At 39.2% G+C, this 25,808-nt stretch overlaps 2 protein-coding genes across 3 annotated transcripts in view; both read left to right on the top strand.

The window, feature by feature from the left end:
• Window positions 1–10,604: 10,604 nt before the first annotated feature.
• Window positions 10,605–25,808, top strand: part of LOC134575329 (trypsin-like) — a 55,989-nt gene continuing 40,785 nt past the window's right edge. The window contains exons 1-5 of one of the 2 annotated variants that reach the window (XM_063434605.1): window positions 10,605–10,649; window positions 11,287–11,443; window positions 11,602–11,855; window positions 12,319–12,455; window positions 12,562–12,768. In XM_063434605.1, coding sequence (XP_063290675.1) covers window positions 10,610–10,649; window positions 11,287–11,443; window positions 11,602–11,855; window positions 12,319–12,455; window positions 12,562–12,711 — 738 coding nt within the window. In that variant the 5' untranslated portion in view covers window positions 10,605–10,609 and the 3' untranslated portion in view covers window positions 12,712–12,768. Of the gene's footprint in view, window positions 10,650–11,286; window positions 11,444–11,601; window positions 11,856–12,318; window positions 12,456–12,561; window positions 12,769–25,808 lie in introns of those variants that run through there. The other variant, XM_063434607.1, reaches the window with a different exon arrangement.
• On the top strand, window positions 23,469–25,641 carry LOC134575332 (trypsin-like). Its single transcript, XM_063434610.1, has 5 exons — window positions 23,469–23,537; window positions 24,167–24,323; window positions 24,481–24,734; window positions 25,176–25,312; window positions 25,435–25,641. Exons 1-5 carry the CDS (start codon window positions 23,498–23,500, stop codon window positions 25,582–25,584), a joined length of 738 nt encoding a protein of 245 aa, XP_063290680.1. The 5' UTR covers window positions 23,469–23,497; the 3' UTR covers window positions 25,585–25,641.

The raw sequence follows: 25,808 nt of genomic DNA, 5'->3' as shown, positions 1-25,808 counted from the left end.
CGTCTTGTCATCATCATTTATATAATAAAAAAAGTACTGAGTTAGAATATATCGTCATAAAATGTTTGAATATATTCTCTGGATAAAAATAAAAGTTTGCCTCTTTATAAATCAAAGTTACATAGCTGCATAGGCTGTAAAGAGATATGTGTCCATAAAGTTCAGTCTTGCTCACATCTGTTTTTGCTGTTAATCCAAAAGAAAGCAAAAAAAAAAAACAGTTTGAAGTACTTCAAATTTTGCAACAAACTAGGAAAAAAATCCTTCTTGCTCCAAGAAGGTCAGTCAGATTTATCCCTGGATCAAGAAGCTCTTACCATACAATTAAAAATGATGTCCATGAATATTATGTTTTTGCATGTATGCATCTAGTTGCTGTTTAAACCTAAAAAATGTTCCTTTACTTTGGACTATATCTCCTTTCTTCCAGTCTAAAATCATGACCTTGTGTCCTCTGTGTAGACCTGTTTGTGAATAGATTTTTTTAGATAATAGATTTCCAGACAATGGTTTGTATTGGCCCTGGATATATTGGTATAATCTTATTATATCCCTTCTGAGGGACTGCTTTACTGAAGTAAGGAGGCTAAAATGTTCCATTCCTTTTACTAATTTTGTAGTTCACCTCTGCAATTTTTCTAGTACCATATTATCCTCCTTCAGAACAGGTGCCCAAAAGTGCATAGCATATGCAAGATGTGGTCTTACCAGTGAGTTATAAAGAGGCAAAATTATATTCTCATTCAGAGAATTAATGCCCCTTTTTATACATGCCAATACCCTACTGGCCTTAGCCACTGCTGATTGACATTGCACATTGTTGCATAGTTTGTTTTCTACAACAAATCCCAAGTCTTTCTCGTGTGTTGTTATCCCTAATTTGTTTCTATTAAAGGTATAAAAAAGTTGCTTGTGCATTCGTAACGCCGAAGTGCATAACTTGGCATTTTTCTACATTAAGTTTCATCTACCATTTGAGTGCCCAGTTCCCCAGTCTATCAAACTCACTCTGCAGCAAAGTAATACCCTGATCACATTTTATCACTTTACAGAGTTTTTGTCATCTGCAAACACTGAAACATGACTTTCAATGCTTTTTTCAAGATCATTTATAAATATGTTAAATATAAGTGGACCCTGAACAGAACATTGTGGACAACATCTGCCACTTTTGTCCAGTTCGAAAATTTACCATTAATGACAACTCCTTGTACTCTAGTTAGAACTCTAACCTATTGATTGGAACTGTATCAAATGTCTTGGCAAAATCCAAGTAGATCACATCCACTGCAGCACCCTGATCTATACGTCTACTTACTTCTTCATAGAATGCAATTAAGTTACTTTTACATGACCTATGTTTTTTCAAACATACTGATTTTTGCTGATAACCATGTTCTTCACATGAATTCCGGAATATTATCCTTTATTAACCTTTCAGATAGTTCCCCAGCCCCATAAGTTAAGCTCACAGGTCTATAGTTTCCTGGCAATGATTATATATATATATATTTTTTTAACAAGTACTTGTGGGTGAATACCATCAGGCCCTGGAGCTTTGTTTATTTTAACTTTCTTTAGTTGCTGCAGCACATTGTCTTGAGTCATCCAATCACACTTTTTCTGCAAGTTTCTTCCAGCAATTATTTGCATATCTATAGCCATAGTTTCTTCCTTAATATATATTGAGGAGAAATAGTTATTTAAAACTTCTGCCTTTTCCTTGACTTTATTAAATATCACCCCCATTACGGTTTCCCCCATCACGGTTTTCAGTGTAACTACACTTTCCTTTTATTTTTAAATTTTTTATTTATGTACTTAAAAAATATTTTGGAGTTGGTTTTGCTCCATTTGGCTATCTCTTCCTCATTTTGTAGTTTAGCAAATCTAATGCTAAATTTTGTGCATTATAGGCTTCCTTATATCTTTTATATGATGCCTCTGATTTGTCCGATTTGAATGCTTTAAATGTCCAATTTCTTGATTTACTTTCCCAGTAAGCCACATTGGTTTTAATTTTTTTCTTTTATATTTATTACCCAATTACACACACTGAGAAATGTACCTTTCTAACATTTGTTTGAAGATATTCAAACAAATCTTCAGTTTTTTCTTTTTTTACTAAAGAGTTTATTCCAGTCAATACACTGTAAAGCTGCCCTTATCTTATTGAAATTTACTTTTTTTAAAGTATATGCTTTAGTATACCCATGTGCATTTTTATTTTTTTTTAGTTTATTTCAAAAGATACTATATTGTGATCACTGTTTCCCAAGTGCTCCCATACATGAATGCTGGTCAAAAGATCAACATTGTTTGTTATTACCAAATCCAGACAAGCATCCTTCCTGGATGGTGATTGTACAAGTTGTGACATTAAGGTGTCATTAAACAAGTTCAAAAAACGAATTCCCTTTACTGAACTACTAGTCCCTCTATCCAATTTTATTTGGGGTAACTAAAATCTCCAATAATTAGTGTGTTACCCAGATTTTCCGCTGAACCAAATGCAGCTGTTCTTCCTCATCATTATTAAGGTGGTTTATAACATATCCCTACCAATAATTGATTTCCCTTATTTTGTCCCAAGCAGAAATCTACCCATAAAGCTTCAACATTTTCCTTATCGCATTCCACTTACTTGACATTTGGCCATATTGGAGAGTTTGGAATCTGATTGATTGATTGCTTCTGTGGACAGGTGTCATTTATACAGGTAACAAGCTCAGATTAGGAGCACTCCCTTTAATCATTACCTGTATAAAAGACACCCGGGAGCCAGAAATCTTGCTGACTGATAGCGGATCAAATACCCATTCACTCATTGACATGCAAATCAATTTATAACTTTTTGACACACCCACCATTAAAATTATAGACTGATCATTTATTTGTCAGAGGGCAAATGTTCAAAATCAGCAGGGGATCAAATACTTTTCCCCTCACTGTAGAAGGCTTATCAATAACCTGCGATCTTTGAGTTTGGATTAAAATATTGTCGAATGGGATAGACAGTAGCTAATGTCAGGCAACATAGGGTTGTAGTCAATGGAGCATATTTGAAGCAAAGTCTTGTTAACAGCGGGGTACCTCAGGGATCTGTACTTGGACCTTTTCTCTTCAATTTTTTTATTAGTGATATTTCAGAATATCTTGATAGTAAGGTATATCTTTTTGATGATGATACAAAGATCTGCAACAGGGTTGTTGTTCCAGGAGGGAGAAGTCAAATGGTCAATTTTTTAGGTAAACTAGAAAAATGGTCAGAGCTCTGGTAACTGACATTTAATAGGGATAAGTGCAAGACAATGCATCTTAGGTGTAAGTATAGAATATTTGATATAGTCCTAGCCTTACCATCTGAGATTTAGGGGTAATTATTTAAGATGGCTTAAAGATAGACAAACAATGTAATAGAGTAGCAGGAAATGCTAGCTGAATGATTGGTTATATAGGGAGATGTATTAGCAGTAGACAGAGGGAAGTGCTCATGCCGTTGTACGGAGCACCAGTGAGACCTCACTTGGAATATTGTGTGCAATATTGGAGATCATATCTCCAGAAGGATATTGATACTTTGGATAGAGTTCAGAGAAGGGCTACTAAACTGGTTCATGGATTGCATGGTAAAATGTACCAGTATAGACTAAAGGATCTAAACATGTATAGTTTGGAGGAAAGATGAGACAGGAAGGATATGATAGAAATATTTAAATACATAAAGAGATCAACACAGTAAAGGAAGACAGTATATTTAAAAGGAGAAAACTAGAGGACATAGTCTTACATTAGAGGGGCATAGGTTAAAAAATTGTATCAGGAAGAATTACTTAACTGAAATTGTAGTGTATGCATGGAATAGCCTCCCAGCTGAAGTAGTAGAGGTTAACACAGTAAGGGGGTTTAAGGCATACGGCTATGATAGATATAAGAAACAGCCAGGGACTAATGAAACTATTTAGAAAATGGGGAAGACTAGATGGGCTGAACAGTTTTTATCTGCCATCACATTCTTTGTTTCTGTAACGGCTACCCAAGTAGAGAGAGGGTATCTGCCGTTGGAGACGTCCTTTTCCCTGCAAGCTGCTGTGGAGAAGTAAAGCTGGTATAATCCCATCCACGATATCCAGAGCGAGAGTCAGGTTCAGCTGTAACAGGAGCAGAATAATATTCCCAAATAATCCCCTTCCAAGAACGAGACGAGGCTACGTTTTGAAGGGTCAAGAAGAACTGAGGCCTGGAACACCCAGCCTGCTTTTTATTAGGATAAGGTACACACAGGACACTCCCAGGGAGAGGATGAAAATAACCAATCATACACATGGTAACACCCCCACGTCTCCTCCCCTCAGATAAACACATAACATAATTATAACGTACAATATTTTACCCCAGTTCTGGATGTACCCCAAAAACAGGGGGTACACCTTTAAGGTCTTGGTTAGGAGAACAATATGTCCAAATTTCAGCCCATTCGGTTGAGGGGTTCGGGAGTTATGGATGTTTGAAGTTTTGACCGACCGCCTGGATTTTCTAGCCGAAAAGAGTTCCACAAGTTTTGGCCCTGCGGTCGGTCTCCGTTCGCCTGTTAAAATTATACGAAATCCTTGTCATCCACAACTATCTCCGTGTTCGCTGAATTCCCCATAGCTGATTAAGTGTAACTACCGAATGGCCCGTCGTTCGGTAGTTCCAGGACGAAGTTCTGGGCGCATGGAGGTCTCAGCGGTGTTCGCCTGTTTGTGTATCCGTTTTTAGTTCCATGCGTTTGCAGGCAAACACCGCTGTTCGTGCGCAAGATGGCCGCGAACACGTGTAAGTCCCGAAATGGCGGCCACCTATATGTTATACACGGAGTTCGTGCGGAATGATGTGAACGGCTGGGAACAAGCTGGGAAGGTAAAACATGCTTTTGCTATATCACAACAGTCCGGTATTCGGTAGAAATCTGCCGATACAGAACGAATCAAACTACCGAACAGATGCTTTATCAGGCATTTCACTGTCTTAGTCCACAGGGCTTAGGAGATGATGAAGTTCTGTTACACTGCTCCCCTTTTGTGGAACACCCCGGCAGACCCGGATTGATCCTTTTCGGGTCAACTTGGGGCTGTCCGGTCAATTGTTAGGGCAACAGTTCTGTTTGCCTGGACAGACCATCGGCATTCCCATTAAACTTGCCAGGGCAGTATTGAATGGAGAAATTATAGGGTTGCAGTGCTAGGCTCCATCTCAATAAACGTCCATTATCTCCAGCTACTCTGTTCAGCCACACCAGGGGGTTATGGTCGGTGATTAGAGTAAATTCTTGTCCGTACAAATATGGGGTGAGTTTCTTTAGTGCCCAGACCAGTGCCAAGCATTCCTTTTCCACTGCCGCGTAACTCACTTCTCTGGGTAACAGTTTTCTACTGAGATACATGACAGGGTGTTCGCCCCCATCTTCTCCGACCTGGCTTAGAACTGCCCCCAGTCCATACATGGATGCATCTGTATGAACGACAAATCTTTTGTTAGGGACGGGGGCAGACAGGACAGGTGCATGAATCAGAGCATTCTTTAGGGCTTGAAAGGCGGTTTCACAGGCGGGAGACCACAGGACTATCCTAGGCAAGTTCTTTTTGGTTAAGTCTGTCAGGGGTTTCGCGATGGCGCTATAGTCAGGGACAAACTTCCTATAATATCCTGCCGTCCCCAAAAATGCTAAGACCTGCGTCTTGGTGTGGGGTGTGGGCCAGTTAGCTACAGCTTCAACTTTAGCGGGTTCTGGGCGCTGCTTCCCACATCCCACCCGGTGTCCCAGGTATTGGACTTCGGCCATGCCGAAGTTACACTTTTCTGGTTTCAGAGTCAAGCCTGCGGCCCGAATCTGATCCAGTACGGCCTCTACATGCCTCAAGTGTTCTCCCCAGGTTTCGCTATAAATCGCAATGTCATCCAGGTACGCGCAAGCGAAATCCTGGAAGCCATCAAGGAGGCGGTCCACTAAGCGCTGAAATGTAGCCGGGGCGTTTTTCATCCCAAATGGCATGACTTTGAACTGGTACAAGCCAAATGGGGTGACAAAGGCCGACTTAGGGATAGCCTCCTTGGCCAGGGGAATCTGCCAATACCCTTTGCACAAATCGATGGTGGTCAGATAACGTCCCCTGGCAATACGATCTAATAGCTCGTCTACTCGGGGCATGGGATATGCATCTGTCACGGTTCTGTCATTGAGACGTCGATAATCGACACAGAACCGGGTGGTTCCGTCCTTTTTGGGAACTAGAACCACAGGTGAGGCCCACGGACTGTCAGATGGCTCTATCACCCCCAGTCTTAACATCTCTTGGATTTCCTTCCTCATCTCCTCTTTTACTGCCTCAGGGATCCTATAGGTAGTTTGTCGGAGAGGGGTTTGTCCTGGGGTCTCTACATAGTGAGTTGCTAAGGGGGTGTACCCGGACTCTTGGGAAAACGTCAACCCTTTCTCAGTCAGCAGCTGTCGGATCTGCCCCTTTTCTGCGGGGGTTAACCGCTCCCCTAGCTGTACGGTATTGAGCAGAGTTTTAGGTTCCGAGTTAGCTAATAGGTTGGGTATGGGTAAGCTGTCAGGGTCTTCAGTGGCTGGGATACATATGGCGGCTATATCCTCTGGTCTTTCCTGATATTCTTTTAATAAGTTTACGTGAAAGGACTTCTGGATCCTTTCATCTTTGCTGCTGGCAATTACATAGGTGGTGTCACAGACCTGTGCTACCACTTTGTAAGGGCCCTGCCAGGAGGTTTGGAGCTTATTCCCTTTAACAGGTCTAAGTTAAGCCCCTGCTTAGTTCCCCATACCACCCTCAGACTAACGGTCTCTGTGAATGCTTTAATGGTACCCTAAAGCAATTGCTGCGGACCTTTACGGCGGAATACAGAGACTGGGAACGATCCCTGAGGACGTGGTGGTCCTGGTGGGACTAGAGCCCGAAATTCTGGACGTGAGACAATGGCTGGGGTACGTGGCTCTGTCTTATGAGCTTGTCGTGTAGTACCCTGGCTTACTTTCCTTGTCTCGGCGTATTCATCGGCTAGCCGAGCCGCCTCATTTAGATTAGCGGGGCGCCGGTCTCGAACCCAGTCTTGTATGTCCGCAGCCAAATCTTGGAAGAAATGTTCCATTAAGAACAACTGTAATACTTCCTCCCCGGTGTTGGCCTTGCACCCTTGGACCCAATGTGATGCCACTCTTTGTAGCCGGTTGGCCCATTCCATGTGGGAGTCCACAGCTTTCTTTTTGGACTCCCGGAAGCGGCGACGGTATGCTTCTGGGGTTACCACATACCTGGTGAGCAGTGCCTCTTTTACTTTTTGGTACTGCGTGATCTCCTCTGTAGTGAGTGCTCGGAAAGCCTCATTAGCTTTTCCTGACAGTTTTCCCGCCAGGATAGTGACCCATTGCTCTGGCGGTATTTGATGTAGCGAGCACTGCCTTTCAAAGTCAGCCAAATATCCATCAATTTCTTCTTCATTTTCCACAAAGGTTTTAAATGCAGTAAAGGGAATTTTCTTTACCGTAGTAGTGGGTAGCGGGGTAGGAACTGTATGTGTAATGGGCTGTCTCGCTCTTACCAGTTCCATTTCTTGTTCCCTCTTGGTTTGTATCTCTTCCCTTGCTTCCCGGAACAGTTGAGTTATTAGTTCCGCAGACGTGACTGGATACAAAGATAATCTCCGCTGTACAATTGCAGTAATCACATCGTCCTCACTGATGGGTGCCATGGGTTCAGTTACCTCCATGGACCTATCCATCTCGTCCAGCTCCAGCAGGTCAGCTATCAGCTCCCTCCGTGGTCTGTTGCTGGCACTCCTACCACGATTCTCCAATAAATCCTTTAGTGTGGGTCTTTTCAGCTTGGCATACTGCGACTCCATTCAGCGCTTGTTCTTTGGATAAAAGGACCATCCCACCGCTGCCACCAATGTAACGGCTACCCAAGTAGAGAGAGGGTATCTGCCGTTGGAGACGTCCTTTTCCCTGCAAGCTGCTGTGGAGAAGTAAAGCTGGTATAATCCCATCCACGATATCCAGAGCGAGAGTCAGGTTCAGCTGTAACAGGAGCAGAATAATATTCCCAAATAATCCCCTTCCAAGAACGAGACGAGGCTACGTTTTGAAGGGTCAAGAAGAACTGAGGCCTGGAACACCCAGCCTGCTTTTTATTAGGATAAGGTACACACAGGACACTCCCAGGGGGAGGATGAAAATAACCAATCATACACATGGTAACACCCCCACGTCTCCTCCCCTCAGATAAACACATAACATAATTATAACGTACAATATTTTAACCCAGTTCTGGATGTACCCCAAAAAAAGGGGGTACACCTTTAAGGTCTTGGTTAGGAGAACAATATGTCCAAATTTCAGCCCATTCGGTTGAGGGGTTCGGGAGTTATGGATGTTTGAAGTTTTGACCGACCACCTGGATTTTCTAGCCGAAAAGAGTTCCATAAGTTTTGGCCCTGCGGTCGGTCTCCGTTCGCCTGTTAAAATTATACGAAATCCTTGTCATCCACAACTATCTCCGTGTTCGCTGAATTCCCCATAGCTGATTGAGTGTAACTACCGAATGGCCCGTCGTTCGGTAGTTCCAGCACGAAGTTCTGGGCGCATGGAGGTCTCAGCGGTGTTCGCCTGTTTGTGTATCCGTTTTTAGTTCCATGCGTTTGCAGGCAAACACCGCTGTTCGTGCGCAAGATGGCCGCGAACACGTGTAAGTCCCGAAATGGCGGCCACCTATATGTTATACACGGAGTTCGTGCGGAATGATGTGAACGGCTGGGAACAAGCTGGGAAGGTAAAACATGCTTTTGCTATATCACAACAGTCCGGTATTCGGTAGAAATCTGCCGATACAGAACGAATCAAACTACCGAACAGATGCTTTATCAGGCATTAAACTGTCTTAGTCCACAGGGCTTAGGAGATGATGAAGTTCTGTTACAGTTTCAATGTTTCTTAGTAACTGCTTGTACTGCTTACAACAACTTTGATTTAGAAAGAGCCTTTGTCATTGAACTAGTGTGAGACTGATTAGGTTATTGCTGTGGGTAGCCTCTGCCAGTTGCACAGTGCCACTTACATAAACTGTGAGTTGGATATAGATATAAACTACTTGTTTATTGTTTTTCACATGTCTCTTTTTATTGAAACACTTCAGACAGTAAACAGAACATCATTGAATATAGCATCATTGGCATACATAAGAGAAATGTAGGTATTGGAGTACAATGTTCATTATATCTTATACACTGACAGTAAAAACATAGTGATCAGTACATTAAGTCATGACTTGGGTAGTTTTATCACAAAATACATTAGAGTCATGTGCGAATTGGTGCAAATCCTGCACTTATGATTGCAAACATCAATTCCAAGATGTCTTGCCCGAAGAAAAACAATGGTAAATGCATATATAACTGAGATTATGTAAAGAGAAGGTTATTAGTAGGCACAGAAAAGAAGAAAGAAGGAGAGAGAGAGTTGTGTCCCATTTAAGAGTCCCGGTGTGGCAGACAGTGTCAAGTTGTCCAGCTTCTGCGAAGCCCTTATCCCAATACCTTTGGTAACAATAAGGAGTATACTACTTTGCAGTTTAAGACTGTAGTGAACTAAAAGTGCTAATTGTATTCCTTTTTGCAAAGATTTAGGAGGTAAAAGCTTGTGGTCAGTGTGTGATTAGAGGCCAGTACACCCTTGCCAACATTTCCATATTTTAGTGTGGTCTTCCTCTCTGCCTCTTAGTCTGTGGGACATTTTTTCATATTGGTAGACTGAGTTAACCCTGATCCAGACCTCCTGTAAAAAAAAGTGGGACATTATCCTATCCACTGTCTTGCAATACTGATTTTTGCTGGTTAAGATTTCTATTGCTATGTGTAACAGGGAGCATTCCGGTCTAAAGGGGTCCAAACTTTTGCTATCTTATGTATTACATAATTGATGTGGTGCCAGAAGTTTATCAATCTCGGGCTCTAGACATAGTATGAAGAACAGTACTGTGTATTGGTATAACGTGAGAAAAACAAAACTTTGCAAGGCAATATGGTATAGGTGGGCAACATGGCAACTGAGAAATTAGTGCGTATGGGATAAAGTATGTGAAAAGATTATAGAACATGTGGGATACAATATTTTTTTTTATTTACATCAATGCTTTCTTCAATGTAACTTCATTATGTGGTACAATGGTTTTTAAAAACTTTCTATCTAAGCATTTTTTTTCTATCTCCATTAAATAATCTATAATCTATGCATACTGAAATGAAAACACATTTAAACATTACTTTCCAGGACTCCCAAATTACTCAGTGTGTGTGTGTGTGTGTGTGTGTGTGTGTGTGTGTGTGTGTGTGTACGTGGTAGTAAAGAGGTTAACATTGGTACATATATGTTTTACATTCTTGGAAAAAAATAAATTCAAGGTAATTGATCATATAAAATGTACACGTTAACCAGATTGTGCAGTATTTACATAATATGATAACATTCTATGGGGGCAGGCGTAACTCTGGGTAAAAATATATAAATACACACTTAATTTCACCCAAAACATCCCACAGGTATACCTCCAGGATGAAACTTCTACTGATCTGCGTGCTCCTTGGAGCTGCTGGTAAGAAATATTATTATTATTAGTAGCAGTTTCTGTCTCATTTAAAAATATATGTTTAATTTCATGTTATTATAACATTTTTTTTTTTTATCAATTTCTTAACCCTTAATATTTTAGACTTATAAAATTAAAAACACACATATGGTGAAATAGTTTTTAGCATTTTTCTTCAACTTTGCAATACATTTGTTTTTGAGCTACCTATGACATCATAGCTTATTTGTAGCATTTAAAAATACACTTAAAATACTATTAAAAAAAGAAAAAACATCTAAGGAAACACATAGAAAAAATCTCCACTATGGCCATGAACACAGTTATATTTAAAATGTAATATTAAGGATCCCTTTGAATAATATGAATTATACTACGATTATTTTATTTAAATTATGTCTGTTTCCTATCTTCCAATATTGCAATTGATGTAAAATAAATACTTTTTGAAAAATACATCTTGACTGCATATGTAGTTTACACCTTCAATTAAACCATATAAATGTTTTCCATTGAGCCATATGAATTGCACCATAAAAAATATAATTTACAATAAGACATGCATTAATGGTAGATGACTAAAATATAACAGCAAGCAAATCATGATCATATCGGCAAAAATATTTTTCTCTTCTCCCCACAGTTGCATTTGAGGATGATGATGATAAGATTGTAGGAGGTTACACTTGCACCAAGAACTCTGTCCCATACATCGTATCCCTCAACTCTGGCTACCATTTCTGTGGAGGTACCCTGGTTACTAGCCTGTGGGTGGTGTCTGCTGCCCATTGCTACAAAGCGTAAGTTTCACTTAATGTTGACATAGATGAATGAAATTACAGAAAAAAATGATTGAACATTTTTGTAGAAATGCATAACAAGTTCATATTTAGAATGAATGAAATTCGACCAATGTGTTAACTTTCTCTTAAAAATGTCCTATGTTTCCCTCATGCAGGAGTGTTCAGGTCAGACTGGGAGAGCACAACATTGATGTAAGTGAGGGCACAGAGCAGTTCATTAATTCTGCCAAGGTCATCAGACACCCCAGCTACAACTCCAGGACCACCGACAATGACATCATGTTGATCAAACTTGCTAGTGCTGCCACCCTCAACAGCTATGTGAAGACTGTGTCTCTGCCCTCTGGCTGTGCTGCTGCTGGAACCAGCTGTCTGATTTCTGGCTGGGGAAACACACTCAGCAGTGGAAGTAAGTTTTGAAAAAATAGCATACTCTAAACTAGAGACAAACTCTAGTTTAGAGTAAACGAAGGGCTTATAACTAAACATCTCTTATTTTACATTTACATTGCAAAAACATGATTTGTTACAAGAGCAATGTAATATTGTTAAAGGCACACATTATTAAGCATTCTCTTTAATTCCACAATATAACTAGTTAATATTACACATGCTGGAAGGAGTTAGTGGTTGTTTGATTAAATACTGGTCTTTCCATTTTATTGTCTTCAGCAATGGTTGATATAGTGTGACAGGCAAAGAGTGAATTAATAAGTTGATGGACATTCTGGGTAAGGAATAATCATATAATAGTATTTATTAACTAAACATTTTAGTCCAGTACCTAATAGAGATAGCATACTGCAATGAACTCATAAAGAGTGTGTACATGTAACAAGATTATAATTTTATTTCATTTTATTTTATTTCAGCCAACTATCCAAGTCTCCTGCAGTGTTTGAACGCACCCATACTGACAAGTGCTCAGTGTAGCAGTGCCTATCCAGGACAGATCACCACTAACATGATCTGTGTTGGCTACGTTGAAGGAGGCAAGGATTCCTGCCAGGTAATGTATCTGAATCTCGCTGTTTGATTTAATATTTCCAGTGGGGAAGTAAAATATATCTCAAAATCCATGGCTATATCTTTAACATTCTCTCTCCTTCCCTCAGGGTGACTCTGGTGGCCCCGTGGTCTGTAATGGTCAGCTCCAAGGTGTTGTGTCCTGGGGATATGGCTGTGCTTTGAGGAACTACCCCGGAGTCTACGCCAGGGTCTGCAACTACAACTCCTGGATCCAGAGCACCTTTGCTTCAAACTAAAACTGTTTATTAAATGTTTTGTGCAAGATTTTAATAAATGTGTGAACTTTCTAACTACTTTTTGTCATCATCATTTATATATTAAAAAAATACTGACTTAGTTAGAATATATCGTCATAAAAATGTGTGAATGTATTCTCTGGATAAAAATAAAATGTTGCCTCTTTATAAATCAAAGTTACATAGTTACATAGGCTGTAAAGAGACACATGTCCATCAAGTTCAGTCTTGCTCACATCTGTTTTTGCTGTTGATCCAAAAGAAGGAAAAAAAACAGTTTAACCCCTTAAGGACACATGACGTGTGTGACATGTCATGATTCCCTTTTATTCCAGAAGCTTGGTCCTTAAGGGGTTAAAGTACTTCCATTTTTTAACAAACTAGGAAAAAATTCCTTCTTGCTCCAAGAAGGTCAGTCCGATTTATCCCTGCATCAAAAAGCTCTTACCATACAATTGAAAAATAATATCCTTTAATATTATGTTTTTGCATGTATGCATCTAGTTGCTGTTTAAACATATGTGTAGACTCAAAAAAAACCACTTCTTTAGGCATATAATTCCACATCCTTACTTTTCTTACTGTAAAAAAACCTTTCATTTGCTTTGGACTAAATCTCCTTTCTTCCAGTCTAAAAGCATGACCTTGTGTCCACTGTGTAGACTTGTTTGTGAATGATTTGTTTTAGATAATATATTTCCAGACAATGGTTTGTATTGGCCCTGGATATATTGGTATAATCGTATTATATCCTATCTAAGGGGCTGTTTTACTGAACTAAAAGAGGTTTAAATTTGTTAACCTGTCTTCATAGCTAAAATATTCCATTCCTTTTATTACTTTTGTAGTCCACCGCTGCACGTTTTCTAGTGCCATATTATCCTCTTTTAGAACAGGTGCCCAAAATTGCACAGCATATTCAAGATGTAGTCTTACCAGTGATTTATAAAGAGGCAAAATTATATTCTCATCAAGAGAATTAATGCCCCTTTTTATACATGCCAATACCTTACTGGCTTTAGATACTGCTGATTGACATTGCAAATTGTTGAATAGTTTGTTTTCTAAAACAATTCCCAAGTCCTTCTCGTGTGTTGTTATCCCTAATTTGTTTCTATTAAAGGTATAAGTTGTTTGTGCATTCTTTTTTTTTTTTAATTCTTTATTTTTGTGTCACGCTGCATAAGTGTCAGAGTCGACATTCAAAACGTTTGAAGCATAATTGTCAGATTCATACATATGGCAATACACAAGAAAAGGTACAATATGCAGCATGAACAGTTTTTTTTGTAAAAGAATTATTGAGTACAAGTAGGTAGGTAACTCGAGTGCCCTCAGTGGTCTATAGAAGTATGGCTATCTGGTGTGATGTGGTGGTTCGTGTTCCACTGAGGAGGACATCCCCGTTGGCTGTGGCTGCCTTGTGAAATGACCCTGGTGTGTCAGTGGTGGGGATGGGGGGGGGGAATACACAGCATAATCAGTAGTTTAAACTCGGTGTGGTGGTTCATGTTCCACTGAGGAGGACATCCCCGTTGGCTGTGGCTGCCTTGTGAAATGACCCTGGTGTGTCAGTGGTGGGGATGGGGGCGGGGGGAATACACAGCGTAATCAGTAGTTTAAACTCGGCGTCTGGCCGTTGTCTCACCAAAAGTGGCCCCGTGTGTTGCAACTAAGTTGGGTACCTGGTGAGGTGTATTATGTGAGGTGTCGCTACGAGGGAGTAGTGTGTGATGAGCTCTAACTTAGGAGTGATGAACTGTGAGGTAGGGTAACAGTAGACATTGGAGGAAAGTCAATCCCCTTCGCAGGGGTAGTCTCTCATGGTGGCGCGCGGGGCCCTTGCATCTTCTTAGCATGTCTGGGTGTAAATTCCTGCACAGTGGCTGGGTTCAGCTGTGATATCTGCAGGCCTCATAGCATCGGCGTTGTCAGGATGCCCAAAGTGGTCAGAAGAGCTTCTAGTTCTTGGGCGCTGTGTACTCTGTGGGCTGTCCCTTCATGAGAGAAGAGGAGCGCTCGTGGGGTTCCCCATTTGTAAGGTATGTCCTTGTTCCGCAGATGTTTTAGGCAGGGTTGCATTCCTTTTCTCCAGGTTAGGGTATTCCTTGTCAGGTCTGAGAAGACAGACAGCGTGGCCCCTTCAAAGATTAGCAGGGTTTTCCCCCGGAGTGCTGCGAGAATCAGTGCTTTTTGTTGAAGTGACTGGAATCGCATGATTAGATCCATAGACGCGGCCGCCGGAGCCCTTGCTGGTTTTGGCAGCCTAAACAGTCCATCAATTTGTATAGACTGTTTAGGCGGTAATATGGTCGCCAGTAGGCGTCTAATGAAGTGTGGCGCCTCTGTTAACCCCACCGAATCAGGTATCCCTCTGACCTTCACATTGTATCTCCTGCGTTGGTCTTCCATGGCATCAATTCTGCTCGTCGTGGAGGCTTGCTGGTGTTGTAACTCAGCTAGTTGTTGTTCCACTACTGACAGCCTGGAGTCTTGGGTGCTGGAAGTGGCCTCAAGCTTTGTTATTTTGGAGGCTGCTGAGTCAATGGCTGTTTTATAGTAGGCCATGTCGGCTGCTATATTTTTGCGCAGTTCTCCCAGCATCTTTTGGAGCAGGACTGCTGTTACTGGGTCACCTGGTTTTGGTGGTGCCTTGGTAGGGTCTGAAGTTTTACTGGCAACAGCTCCTATATCCAGGTCGGCTGTGAAATCCTCGGAGGAGTAAGAGGAAAAATCATCAGCCAGCGCCATTTTGTCCCAGGAGGCCCTATGTGAGCTCCGGAGCATTTCTCCGATGTCTCGGTTTGTAGGGGCTTTGTCTGCCCTCGTTTTTTTCTTTATGTTGTCCATATCGATCCTCGGTGCTGCCGCCTAGGTGGGTGTCCAATTTGGGGCTCGGTACCCCCGTTTACTAGCTCAATTTCTCCGGTTAATACACGGAGCTCCGAGGTATGCGACTGTCTCGGTCTCCGGCTCAGAATTGTACCTGTTTGTGCATTCTTAATGCCGAAGTGCATAACTTTGCATTTTTCTACATTAGGTTTTGTGACGGTACAATCCTTTACTCAGTCAAGCATTCCCTTCTTCCCATAAAACAAAATCGCCAAGTAATCCACAGAGTAATAAATCGCTGGTATCACCGAATAATCCACACATGAGCCAAGGCTTAATGCTGGAACAAGTCTGATTTACTGAGAAACAGGGCACACAATTTTTACAGTACATAACTCCTCCTCTGGGCCAGGCTAGATAATTGGGTTTGAGCACTTATCAAACTCAATTATCTAGTGGCCAGAAAAGTTAACATTTTTCACAATTATTAGAAACATACTTTATACATAACATATCAATATAAAAACAATTCCACATTTCCTGAGAATCCGTTCGGTAGTTTTGGAGTTATACCGGGTGGAAGTTTGACCGGCTCGCCATGAGGTTGTAGCCGACTCAGAGTTCCATGAAATCAGTGGTGCGAGCCGATCTCCGTGCGGATGAAAATTGCACGAAAAATCCCCATAGATATAATGTAGCTGGTTGCATGAGAGTGCTCCCCTCGTTCGGTAGATTGAAACTCCCGAATGCCATTCGTGTATTATTCGTGGAAATGGGTCAGACGAGACTTTCACGGGGGAACGGGGATTGCTGAAGAGCCATGATGAAATTAGTTCCAGGCGCTCGACGCCTAAGTCGAGTTGGACGGCCGTTCGGGAGTTTAAGATGGCCGCCATCCATTGGCACTCAATTAGCTTGTGGTTTCATGCAATAACACAGGATTCTACGTTCTAATTGCTACACAGGGTGGTCCTCGTTCGGTAAAATAGCTATTTTACCAAACAAGGGATTGTGACGAAGAGAAAGTAACAAATTAACTAGTAATAAATGTAATAAATCCACCGAATACAGTAGCAGGGAGGGAGAGAACCGAATTAGTGGATGGTGATTTTTCACAGTTTTCATCTGCTATTTGAGTGCCCTGTCCCCCAGTCTATCTAAATCCCTCTGCAGCAAAGTAATACCCTGCTCACATTGTATTACTTTACAGAGTTTTTTGTCATCTACAAACACTGAAACAATTCCTGAGAGAAAAACATCTTGAAAGATTAAAAACAGAAAATTCTTTTATTTCCACACTTCGTTTCTTAAGTATTTGTGGGTGAATACCGTCAGGCCCTGGAACTTTGTTTATGTTAACTTTCTTTAGTTGCTGCAGCACATTGTCTTGAGTCATCCAATCACACTTTTTCTGCAAGTTTCTTCCAGCAATTATTTGCATATCTATAGCCATAGTTTCTTCCTTAATATATACTGAGGAGAAATAGTTATTTAAAATGTCTTCCTTTTCCTCGTCTTTATTAACTATCACCCCCATTATGGTTTACCCCATCGCTGTTTTCAGTGTAACTACACTTTCATTTTATTTTTACATTTTTTATTGATGTACTTAAAAATATTTTGGAGTTGGTTTTGCTCTGTTTGGCTATCTCTTCTTCATTTTGTAGTTTAGCGAATCTAATCACCTTTTTGCATGCATTATAGGCTTCCTTATATCCTTTATATGATGCCTCTGATTTCTCAGATTTGAATGCTTAAAATGTCCTTTTCCTTTTTGAATTTTTTTGATTTACTTTCCACATTGGTTTTAATTAGTTTCTTTTATATTTATTACCCAATTGCACATACTGAGAAATGTACCTTTCTAATATTTGTTTGAAGATATTCATAAAGCTAATGCATTTTCCCTATCACATTCCACTTACTTGACATTTGACTTTTACTCATGGTTGACATACAAACATACCCCACCACCCTTCCTGTTTTTCTATCTCTCCTAAATATTGTGTAATCATTTAAGTTAACTGCCAAGTCTCATCCCACCATGTTTCTGTTATGCCAATTATGTCATAGTGCTCAGTGTATGCTATTTCCTTTAATTCCCCCATTTTGTTAGTTAGGCTCTTTGCATTAGTAAGCATACATTTAATATTATCATGAGTCACTTGTATTTTATGTGAATTTGTATTACTATTACATACCTCCTCTGTTCTGATCTTGCCCCTCCCTCTATCTGTACCCCCTTGTACTGAGCTGAAGTCAATCTCCTTTCTATTCTATCTAGCTCCCTGGACAGCTCATTGGTCTTGGACATGGTGTAGAGTTTGGAATCTGATTGATTGCTTCTGTGGACAGGTGTGTAACGAGCTGAGATTAGGAGCACTCCCTTTAAGAGAATGCTCCTAATCTCAGCTTGTTACTTGTATAAAAAACACCTGGGAGCCAGAAAGCTTGCCGATTGATAGGGAATCAAATACTCATTTTACTGATTGACATGCAAATCATTTTATAACTTTTTTGACATGCATTTTCCTGGATTTTTTTTTATTATTCTGTCTCTCACTGTTAAAACATACATACTATTAAAATTATAGACTGATCATTTATTTGTCAGTTGGTAAATATTCACAATCAGCAGGATATCAAATACTTTTCTCCTCACTGTAGAAGGCTTATCAATAACCTACAATCTTTGAGTTTAGATTCCAATATTGTTGAATAGGCTTGGCAGTAGTTAATGACAGGCAACATAGGGTTGTAGTCAATGGAGCATATTTGAAGCAAGGTCTTGTTAACAGCGGGATACCTCAGGGATCTGTACTTGGACCTTTTCTCTTCAATATTTTTATTAGTGATATTCCAGAAGATCTTGATAGCAAGGTATATCTGTTTGAAAGATTTGCAACAGGGTTGTTGTTCCAGTAGGGACAAGCCAAATGGTAAATTTTTTAGGTAAACTTTAATATGGATAAGTGCAAGACAATGCATCTTGGGTGTAAGTATATAATATTTGATATAGTCCTAACCTCAACATCTGAGATTTAGGGGTAATTATTTAAGATGGCTTAAAGATAGACAAACAATGTAATAGATCAGCAGGCAATACTAGCTGAATGCTTGGTTATATAGGGAGATGTATTAGCAGTAGAAAGAGGGAAGTGTTCATGCCGTTGTACAGGGCACCGGTGAGACCTCACTTGGAATATCGTGTGCAATATTGGAGACCATATCTCCAGAAGTATATTGATATTTTGGAGAGAGTTCAGAGAAGGGCTACTAAACTGGTCCATGTATTGCATGGTAAAGCTCAACAGTATAGGTTAAAGTTAAAGGATCTTAACATGTATGGTTTGGAGGAAAGACAAGACAGGAGGGATATGATAGAAACATTTAAATACATAAAGAGATCAACACAGTAAAGGAAGAGAGTATATTTAAAAGAAGAAAACTAGAGGACATACTCTTACATTAGAGGGGCATAGGTTTAAAAATTATATCAGGAAGAATTACTTAACTGAAAGTTTAGTGTATGCATGGAATAGCCTCCCAGCTGGAGTGGTAGAGGTTAACATAGTAGGGCAGTTTAAGCATGCATGGGATACGTATGCGGCTATGCTACATATAAGAAAAAGCCAGGGACTAATGAAAGTATTTAAAAAATGAGGCAGACTAGATGGGCTGAACAGTTCTTATCTGTCAGAACATTCTTTGTTTCTATGTTTCTAAGTAACTGCTTGTACCGCTTACAATGACTTTAATTGAGAAAGAACCTTTGTCATTGAACCTAGTGTGAGACTGATTAGGTTATTGCTGTGGCTAGTCTCTGCTAGTTGCACAGTGCCACTTACATAAACTGTGAGTTGGATATAGATGTATACTACTTTTTTTATATTATTTTTTTTCACATGTCTCTTTGTATTAAAAAAATTCAGACAGTAAACAGAACATCATTGAATATAGCATCATTGGCATACATAAGAGAAATGTAGGTATTGGAGTACAATGTTCATTATATCTTATACACTGACAGTAAAAACAAAGTGATCAGTACATTAAGTCATGACTTGGGTAGTTTTATCACAAAATACAATAGAGTTATGTATGAATCGGTACAAATCCTGCACTTATGATTGCTAACATCAAATCCAAGATGTCTTGCCCGAAGAATAAACAATGGTAAATGCATATATAACTGGGATTATGTGAGGAGAAGGTTATCAGTAGGCAAAGAAAAGAAGAAAGAAGGAGAGAGAGAGTTGTGTCCCATTTAAGAGTCCCAGTGTGGCAGACAGTGTCAAGTTGTCCTGCGATGCCCTTATCCCAATACCTTTGGTAACAATCAGGAGTATACTACTTTGCAGTTTGAGACTGTAGTGAACTAAAAGTGGTCATTTTGTGACCTTTTTCTAAAGATTTAGGAGGTAAGAGCTTGTGGTCAGTGTGTGATTAGAGGTTAGTACACCTTTGCCAACATTTCCATAGTTTAGCGTGGTCTTCCTCTCTGCCTCTTAGGCTGTAGGAATTTTTTTCATATTGGTAGACTGAGTCAACCCTGATCCAGACCTCCTGTAAAAAAAAGTGGGACATGCTCCTCTCCACTGTCTTGACATACTGATTTTTGATGCTAGAAGCAGATGAATGATACCAATTTTATTAGGAGTTGTTAAGATTTCTGTTGCTATGTGTAACAGGAAGATATCCGGTCTAAAGGGGACCCAAACTTTTGCTTTCTTTTGAATTACATCATTTGCTATGTTTATTTTTCTATTGAGACATCTGCTATATTAGATAGAGATGCCTTGTCTACTACACACAAGTCTATATGTGAGTATGTCAGGTGTACTGGGGAGTAATAGGTATAATCTTTGTCAGCTGGGTAAAGACTGCGCCAAGAGAGATCATGGACATGGAATAAGTTGGTTAGTGCTTGGCTATATGCCAATGATGCAGGGGTGGTGTGTTTATTGTTTTCCGGCTTAATGTCTAATGTTGGGTACAACAAAGGCCCCAGATATTATAGTGTGGCCTCAACTTTATTGAGGTAATATTTTTCAGTGCCTTTCTTAGGAAAGGTACTTGAGAGATGATCTGTGCATACAGAGAGGCAATTGTGATGTTTTAACTGTTCAGTGTACCTGCCAGAATCAGAACCCTGCCCAATTCATCTTTATATTGTTTGTGTAATTGGAAGACCCAATCAGCGTGGAAGAATATAGAGACTATTTTTTACTTGTGTGAAAAGCTTGTAAGTACTTTTTAGATTGGAAATGGCATTGTCTGTGGGCACATAAATTGGACTCTTGAAAGCAGATTATTACTGCTTTGGATTTATGCATTTCCTGAGGCACCATTTATGTGGGCTGTTGAGGCCTTTTAAATTTAGAGAAATTATTTTTAACATGGAGTCTGCCATTTGGGAGATCAAGCTAATTTGTATTGGAAATGATATGCCAGCAGTGCAGCTCAATCCTTTTAGTTCTATATTGTGTATAGAGAGACTCGGCTAGGTACAGTAATACATAAATTAGGAATCGCAAGATCCACCATGTTTCAGGACAAAATGGATACCTCAGCATCAGATTTTTAACAACTCTACTGTCGTGTACATCATTTTAAAAAGTGTCAAGTTGTCCTGCGATGCCCTTATCCCAATACCTTTGGTAACAATCAGGAGTATACTACTTTGCAGTTTGAGACTGTAGTGAACTAAAAGTGGTCATTTTGTGACCTTTTTCTAAAGATTTAGGAGGTAAGAGCTTGTGGTCAGTGTGTGATTAGAGGTTAGTACACATTTGCCAACATTTCCATAGTTTAGCGTGGTCTTCCTCTCTGCCTCTTAGGCTGTAGGAATTTTTTTCATATTGGTAGACTGAGTCAACCCTGATCCAGACCTCCTGTAAAAAAAAGTGGGACATGCTCCTCTCCACTGTCTTGACATACTGATTTTTGATGCTAGAAGCAGATGAATGATACCAATTTTATTAGGAGTTGTTAAGATTTCTGTTGCTATGTGTAACAGGAAGATATCCGGTCTAAAGGGGACCCAAACTTTTGCTTTCTTTTGAATTACATCATTTGCTATGTTTATTTTTCTATTGAGACATCTGCTATATTAGATAGAGATGCCTTGTCTACTACACACAAGTCTATATGTGAGTATGTCAGGTGTACTGGGGAGTAATAGGTATAATCTTTGTCAGCTGGGTAAAGACTGCGCCAAGAGAGATCATGGACATGGAATAAGTTGGTTAGTGCTTGGCTATATGCCAATGATGCAGGGGTGGTGTGTTTATTGTTTTCCGGCTTAATGTCTAATGTTGGGTACAACAAAGGCCCCAGATATTATAGTGTGGCCTCAACTTTATTGAGGTAATATTTTTCAGTGCCTTTCTTAGGAAAGGTACTTGAGAGATGATCTGTGCATACAGAGAGGCAATTGTGATGTTTTAACTGTTCAGTGTACCTGCCAGAATCAGAACCCTGCCCAATTCATCTTTATATTGTTTGTGTAATTGGAAGACCCAATCAGCGTGGAAGAATATAGAGACTATTTTTTACTTGTGTGAAAAGCTTGTAAGTACTTTTTAGATTGGAAATGGCATTGTCTGTGGGCACATAAATTGGACTCTTGAAAGCAGATTATTACTGCTTTGGATTTATGCATTTCCTGAGGCACCATTTATGTGGGCTGTTGAGGCCTTTTAAATTTAGAGAAATTATTTTTAACATGGAGTCTGCCATTTGGGAGATCAAGCTAATTTGTATTGGAAATGATATGCCAGCAGTGCAGCTCAATCCTTTTAGTTCTATATTGTGTATAGAGAGACTCGGCTAGGTACAGTAATACATAAATTAGGAATCGCAAGATCCACCATGTTTCAGGACAAAATGGATACCTCAGCATCAGATTTTTAACAACTCTACTGTCGTGTACATCATTTTAAAAAGTGTCAAGTTGTCCTGCGATGCCCTTATCCCAATACCTTTGGTAACAATCAGGAGTATACTACTTTGCAGTTTAAGACTGTAGTGAACTAAAAGTGGTCATTTTGTGACCTTTTTCTAAAGATTTAGGAGGAAAGAGCTTGTGGTCAGTGTGTGATTAGTCAACCCTGATCCAGACCTCCTGTAAAAAAAAGTGGGACATTCTCCTCTCCACTGTCTTGAAATACTGATTTTTGGTGCTAGAAGCAGCTTAATCCTTTTTAGGTCTATATTGTGTATGGAGAGACTTAGCTAGGTACAATAATACATAAATTAGGAATCAAAAAGATCCACCATGTTGCAGAACAAAATGGATACCTCAGCATCAGATTTTTATCAACTCTACTGTCGTGTACATCATTAGAAAAATACCGTGGACATATTGAATTAAAGAAAGAGTAGGATAGTAGAAGAAAATAAAAAGGTACTGTGTATCGATATAACTCGAGAAAAAACTAAACTTTGTAAGGCAATATGGTATGGGTTGGCAACATGGCAATAGAGAAATGAGTGCATATGGGATAAAGTATGTAAAAGGATTATAGAATATGTGGGATACAATTTTTTAATTTACATCAATGTATTCTTCTTTGTAACTTCATTATGTAGTGCAATGGTTTTTAAAAAATTGTTGTCTAATTAAAATAAAAAAAATTCTATCTCCTTTAAATAATCTATCATCTATGCATACCGAAATTAAAACATATTTAAACATTACTTTCCAGAGCACCCAAAGTACTCAGAGAGAGAGAGAGTGTGTGTGCGCGTGCTTAACATTGGTACATATGTTTTACATTCTTGGAAAAAAATAAATTCAAGGTAATTGATCATATAAAGTGTACACATTAACCAGATTGTGCAGTATTTACATAATATGATAACATTCTATGGGGGTAGGAGTAACTCTGGGTAAAAATATATAAATACTCACTTAATTTCACCCAAAACATCCCACAGGCATACCTCCAGGATGAAACTTCTTCTGATCTGTGTGCTCCTTGGAGCTGCTGGTAAGAAATATTATTATTATTAGTAGTGGTACTTTCTGTCTCATTTAAAAATATATATTTAATTTCATGTTATTATTACATATTTTTTCTCCACCATAAAATGTTAGACTTATAAAATTAAAAACACACACAAAGTGAAATAGTTTTTAGCATTTTTTTTTCAACTTTAAAATACGTATGTTTTTTAGCTACCTAGGACGTCATAACTTATTTGTAGCATTTAAATATACACTTAAAATACTATTAAAAAAAATCTAAAAAATCTGAGGAAACAAATTGAAAAAATCTCCACTATGGCCATGAACACAGTTATATTTAAAATGTAATATTAAGGACCCCTTTTAATAAAATGAATTATACTATGATTATTATATTTAAATGAAGTCTCTTTCCTGTCTTCCAATATTGCAATTTATGTAAAATAAATACTTTTTGAAAAATAGATTTTGACTGCATATGTAGTTTACACCTTCAATTAAACCATATAAATGTTTTTCATTGAGCCATATGAATTGCACCATAAAAAATATAATTTACAATAAGACATGCAATAATGGTAGTTGACTAAAATGTAACAGCAAGCAAATCATGATCACAGCGGCAAACATATTTTTCTCTTCTGCCCACAGTTGCATTTGAGGATGATGATGATAAGATTGTAGGAGGTTACACCTGCACCAAGAACTCTGTCCCATACATCGTATCCCTCAACTCTGGCTACCATTTCTGCGGAGGTACCCTGGTTACCAGCCTGTGGGTGGTGTCTGCTGCCCATTGCTACAAGGCGTAAGTTTCACTTAATGTTGACATAGATGAATGAAATTTCAGAAAAAAATATCGAATATTTTTGTAGAAATGCATAAAAAGTTCATATTTAGAATTAATGAAATTCAACAAATGTGTTAACTTTCTCTTAAACATTGCCTATGTTTCCCTCATGCAGGAGTGTTCAGGTCAGACTGGGAGAGCACAACATCGATGTAAGTGAGGGCACAGAGCAGTTCATTAACTCTGCCAAGGTCATCAGACATCCAAGCTACAACTCCAGGACCACCGACAATGACATCATGTTGATCAAACTTGCTAGTGCTGCCACCCTCAATAGCTATGTGAAGACTGTGTCTCTGCCCTCTGGCTGTGCTGCTGCTGGAACCAGCTGTCTGATTTCTGGCTGGGGAAACACACTCAGCAGTGGAAGTAAGTTTAGAAAATATAGCACACAGAGACAAACTATAGTTTAGAGTAAATGAAGGGCTTGTAACTATACATCTCGTATTTTACATTTACATTGCAAAAACATGATTTGTTATAAGAGCAATGTAATATTGTTAAAGGCACACATTATTAAGCATTTTCTTTAATTCCACAATATAACTAGTTAATATTACACATGCTGGAAGGAGTTAGTGGTTGTTTGATTACATACTGGTCTTTCCATTTTGTTGTCTTCAGCAAAGGTTGATATAGTGTGACAGGCAAAGAGTGAATTAATAAGTTGATGGAGATTCTGGGCAAGGAAGATAGTATTTCTTAACAAAACATTTTAGTCCAGTACCTAATAAAGATAACATACTGCAATGAACTAATAAAGAATGTGTACATATAACAAGATTATATATATATATTTTTTTTTTTCAGCCAACTATCCAAGTCTCCTGCAGTGTTTAAACGCACCCATCCTGACAAGTGCTCAGTGTAGCAGTGCCTACCCAGGACAGATCACCAGTAACATGATCTGTGTTGGCTACGTTGAAGGAGGCAAGGATTCCTGCCAGGTAATGTATCTGAAAATAGCTGTTTAATTTAATATTTCCAGTGGAGAATTAAAATATATCTCAAAACCCATGGCTATATCTTTAACGTTTTTAATATTTTACATTCTCTCTCCTTCCCTCAGGGTGACTCTGGTGGCCCCGTGGTCTGTAATGGTCAGCTCCAGGGTATTGTGTCCTGGGGATATGGCTGTGCTTTGAGGAACTACCCCGGAGTGTACGCCAGGGTCTGCAACTACAACTCCTGGATCCAGAGCACCTTTGCTTCAAACTAAAACTGTTTATTAAATGTTTTGTGCAAGATTTTAATAAATGTGTGAACTTTCTAACTACTTTTTGTCATCATCATTTATATATTAAAAAAAATACTGACTTAGTTAGAATATATCGTCATAAAAATGTGTGAATGTATTCTCTGGATAAAAATTAAATTTTGACTCTTTATAAATCAAAGTTACATAGTTACATAGGCTGTAAAGAGACACATGTCCATCAAGTT

The sequence above is a fragment of the Pelobates fuscus genome, chromosome 10, assembly GCF_036172605.1.
Source record: "Pelobates fuscus isolate aPelFus1 chromosome 10, aPelFus1.pri, whole genome shotgun sequence".
Classification (NCBI taxonomy): domain Eukaryota; kingdom Metazoa; phylum Chordata; class Amphibia; order Anura; family Pelobatidae; genus Pelobates; species Pelobates fuscus.
Note: the sequence above shows the minus strand (reverse complement) of the source record. Positions and strands in the feature narration are given on the sequence as shown.

What these genes read in the sequence shown, in the direction of transcription:
- LOC134575332 (XM_063434610.1), top strand. Translation starts at nt 23,498, where the DNA reads ATGAAACTTCTTCTGATCTGTGTGCTCCTTGGAGCTGCTG. An exon ending in TGTGCTCCTTGGAGCTGCTG is followed by an intron (nt 23,538 to 24,166) that starts GTAAGAAATATT and finishes TTCTGCCCACAG; the next exon opens with TTGCATTTGAGGATGATGAT. An exon ending in GAGGCAAGGATTCCTGCCAG is followed by an intron (nt 25,313 to 25,434) that starts GTAATGTATCTG and finishes TCCTTCCCTCAG; the next exon opens with GGTGACTCTGGTGGCCCCGT.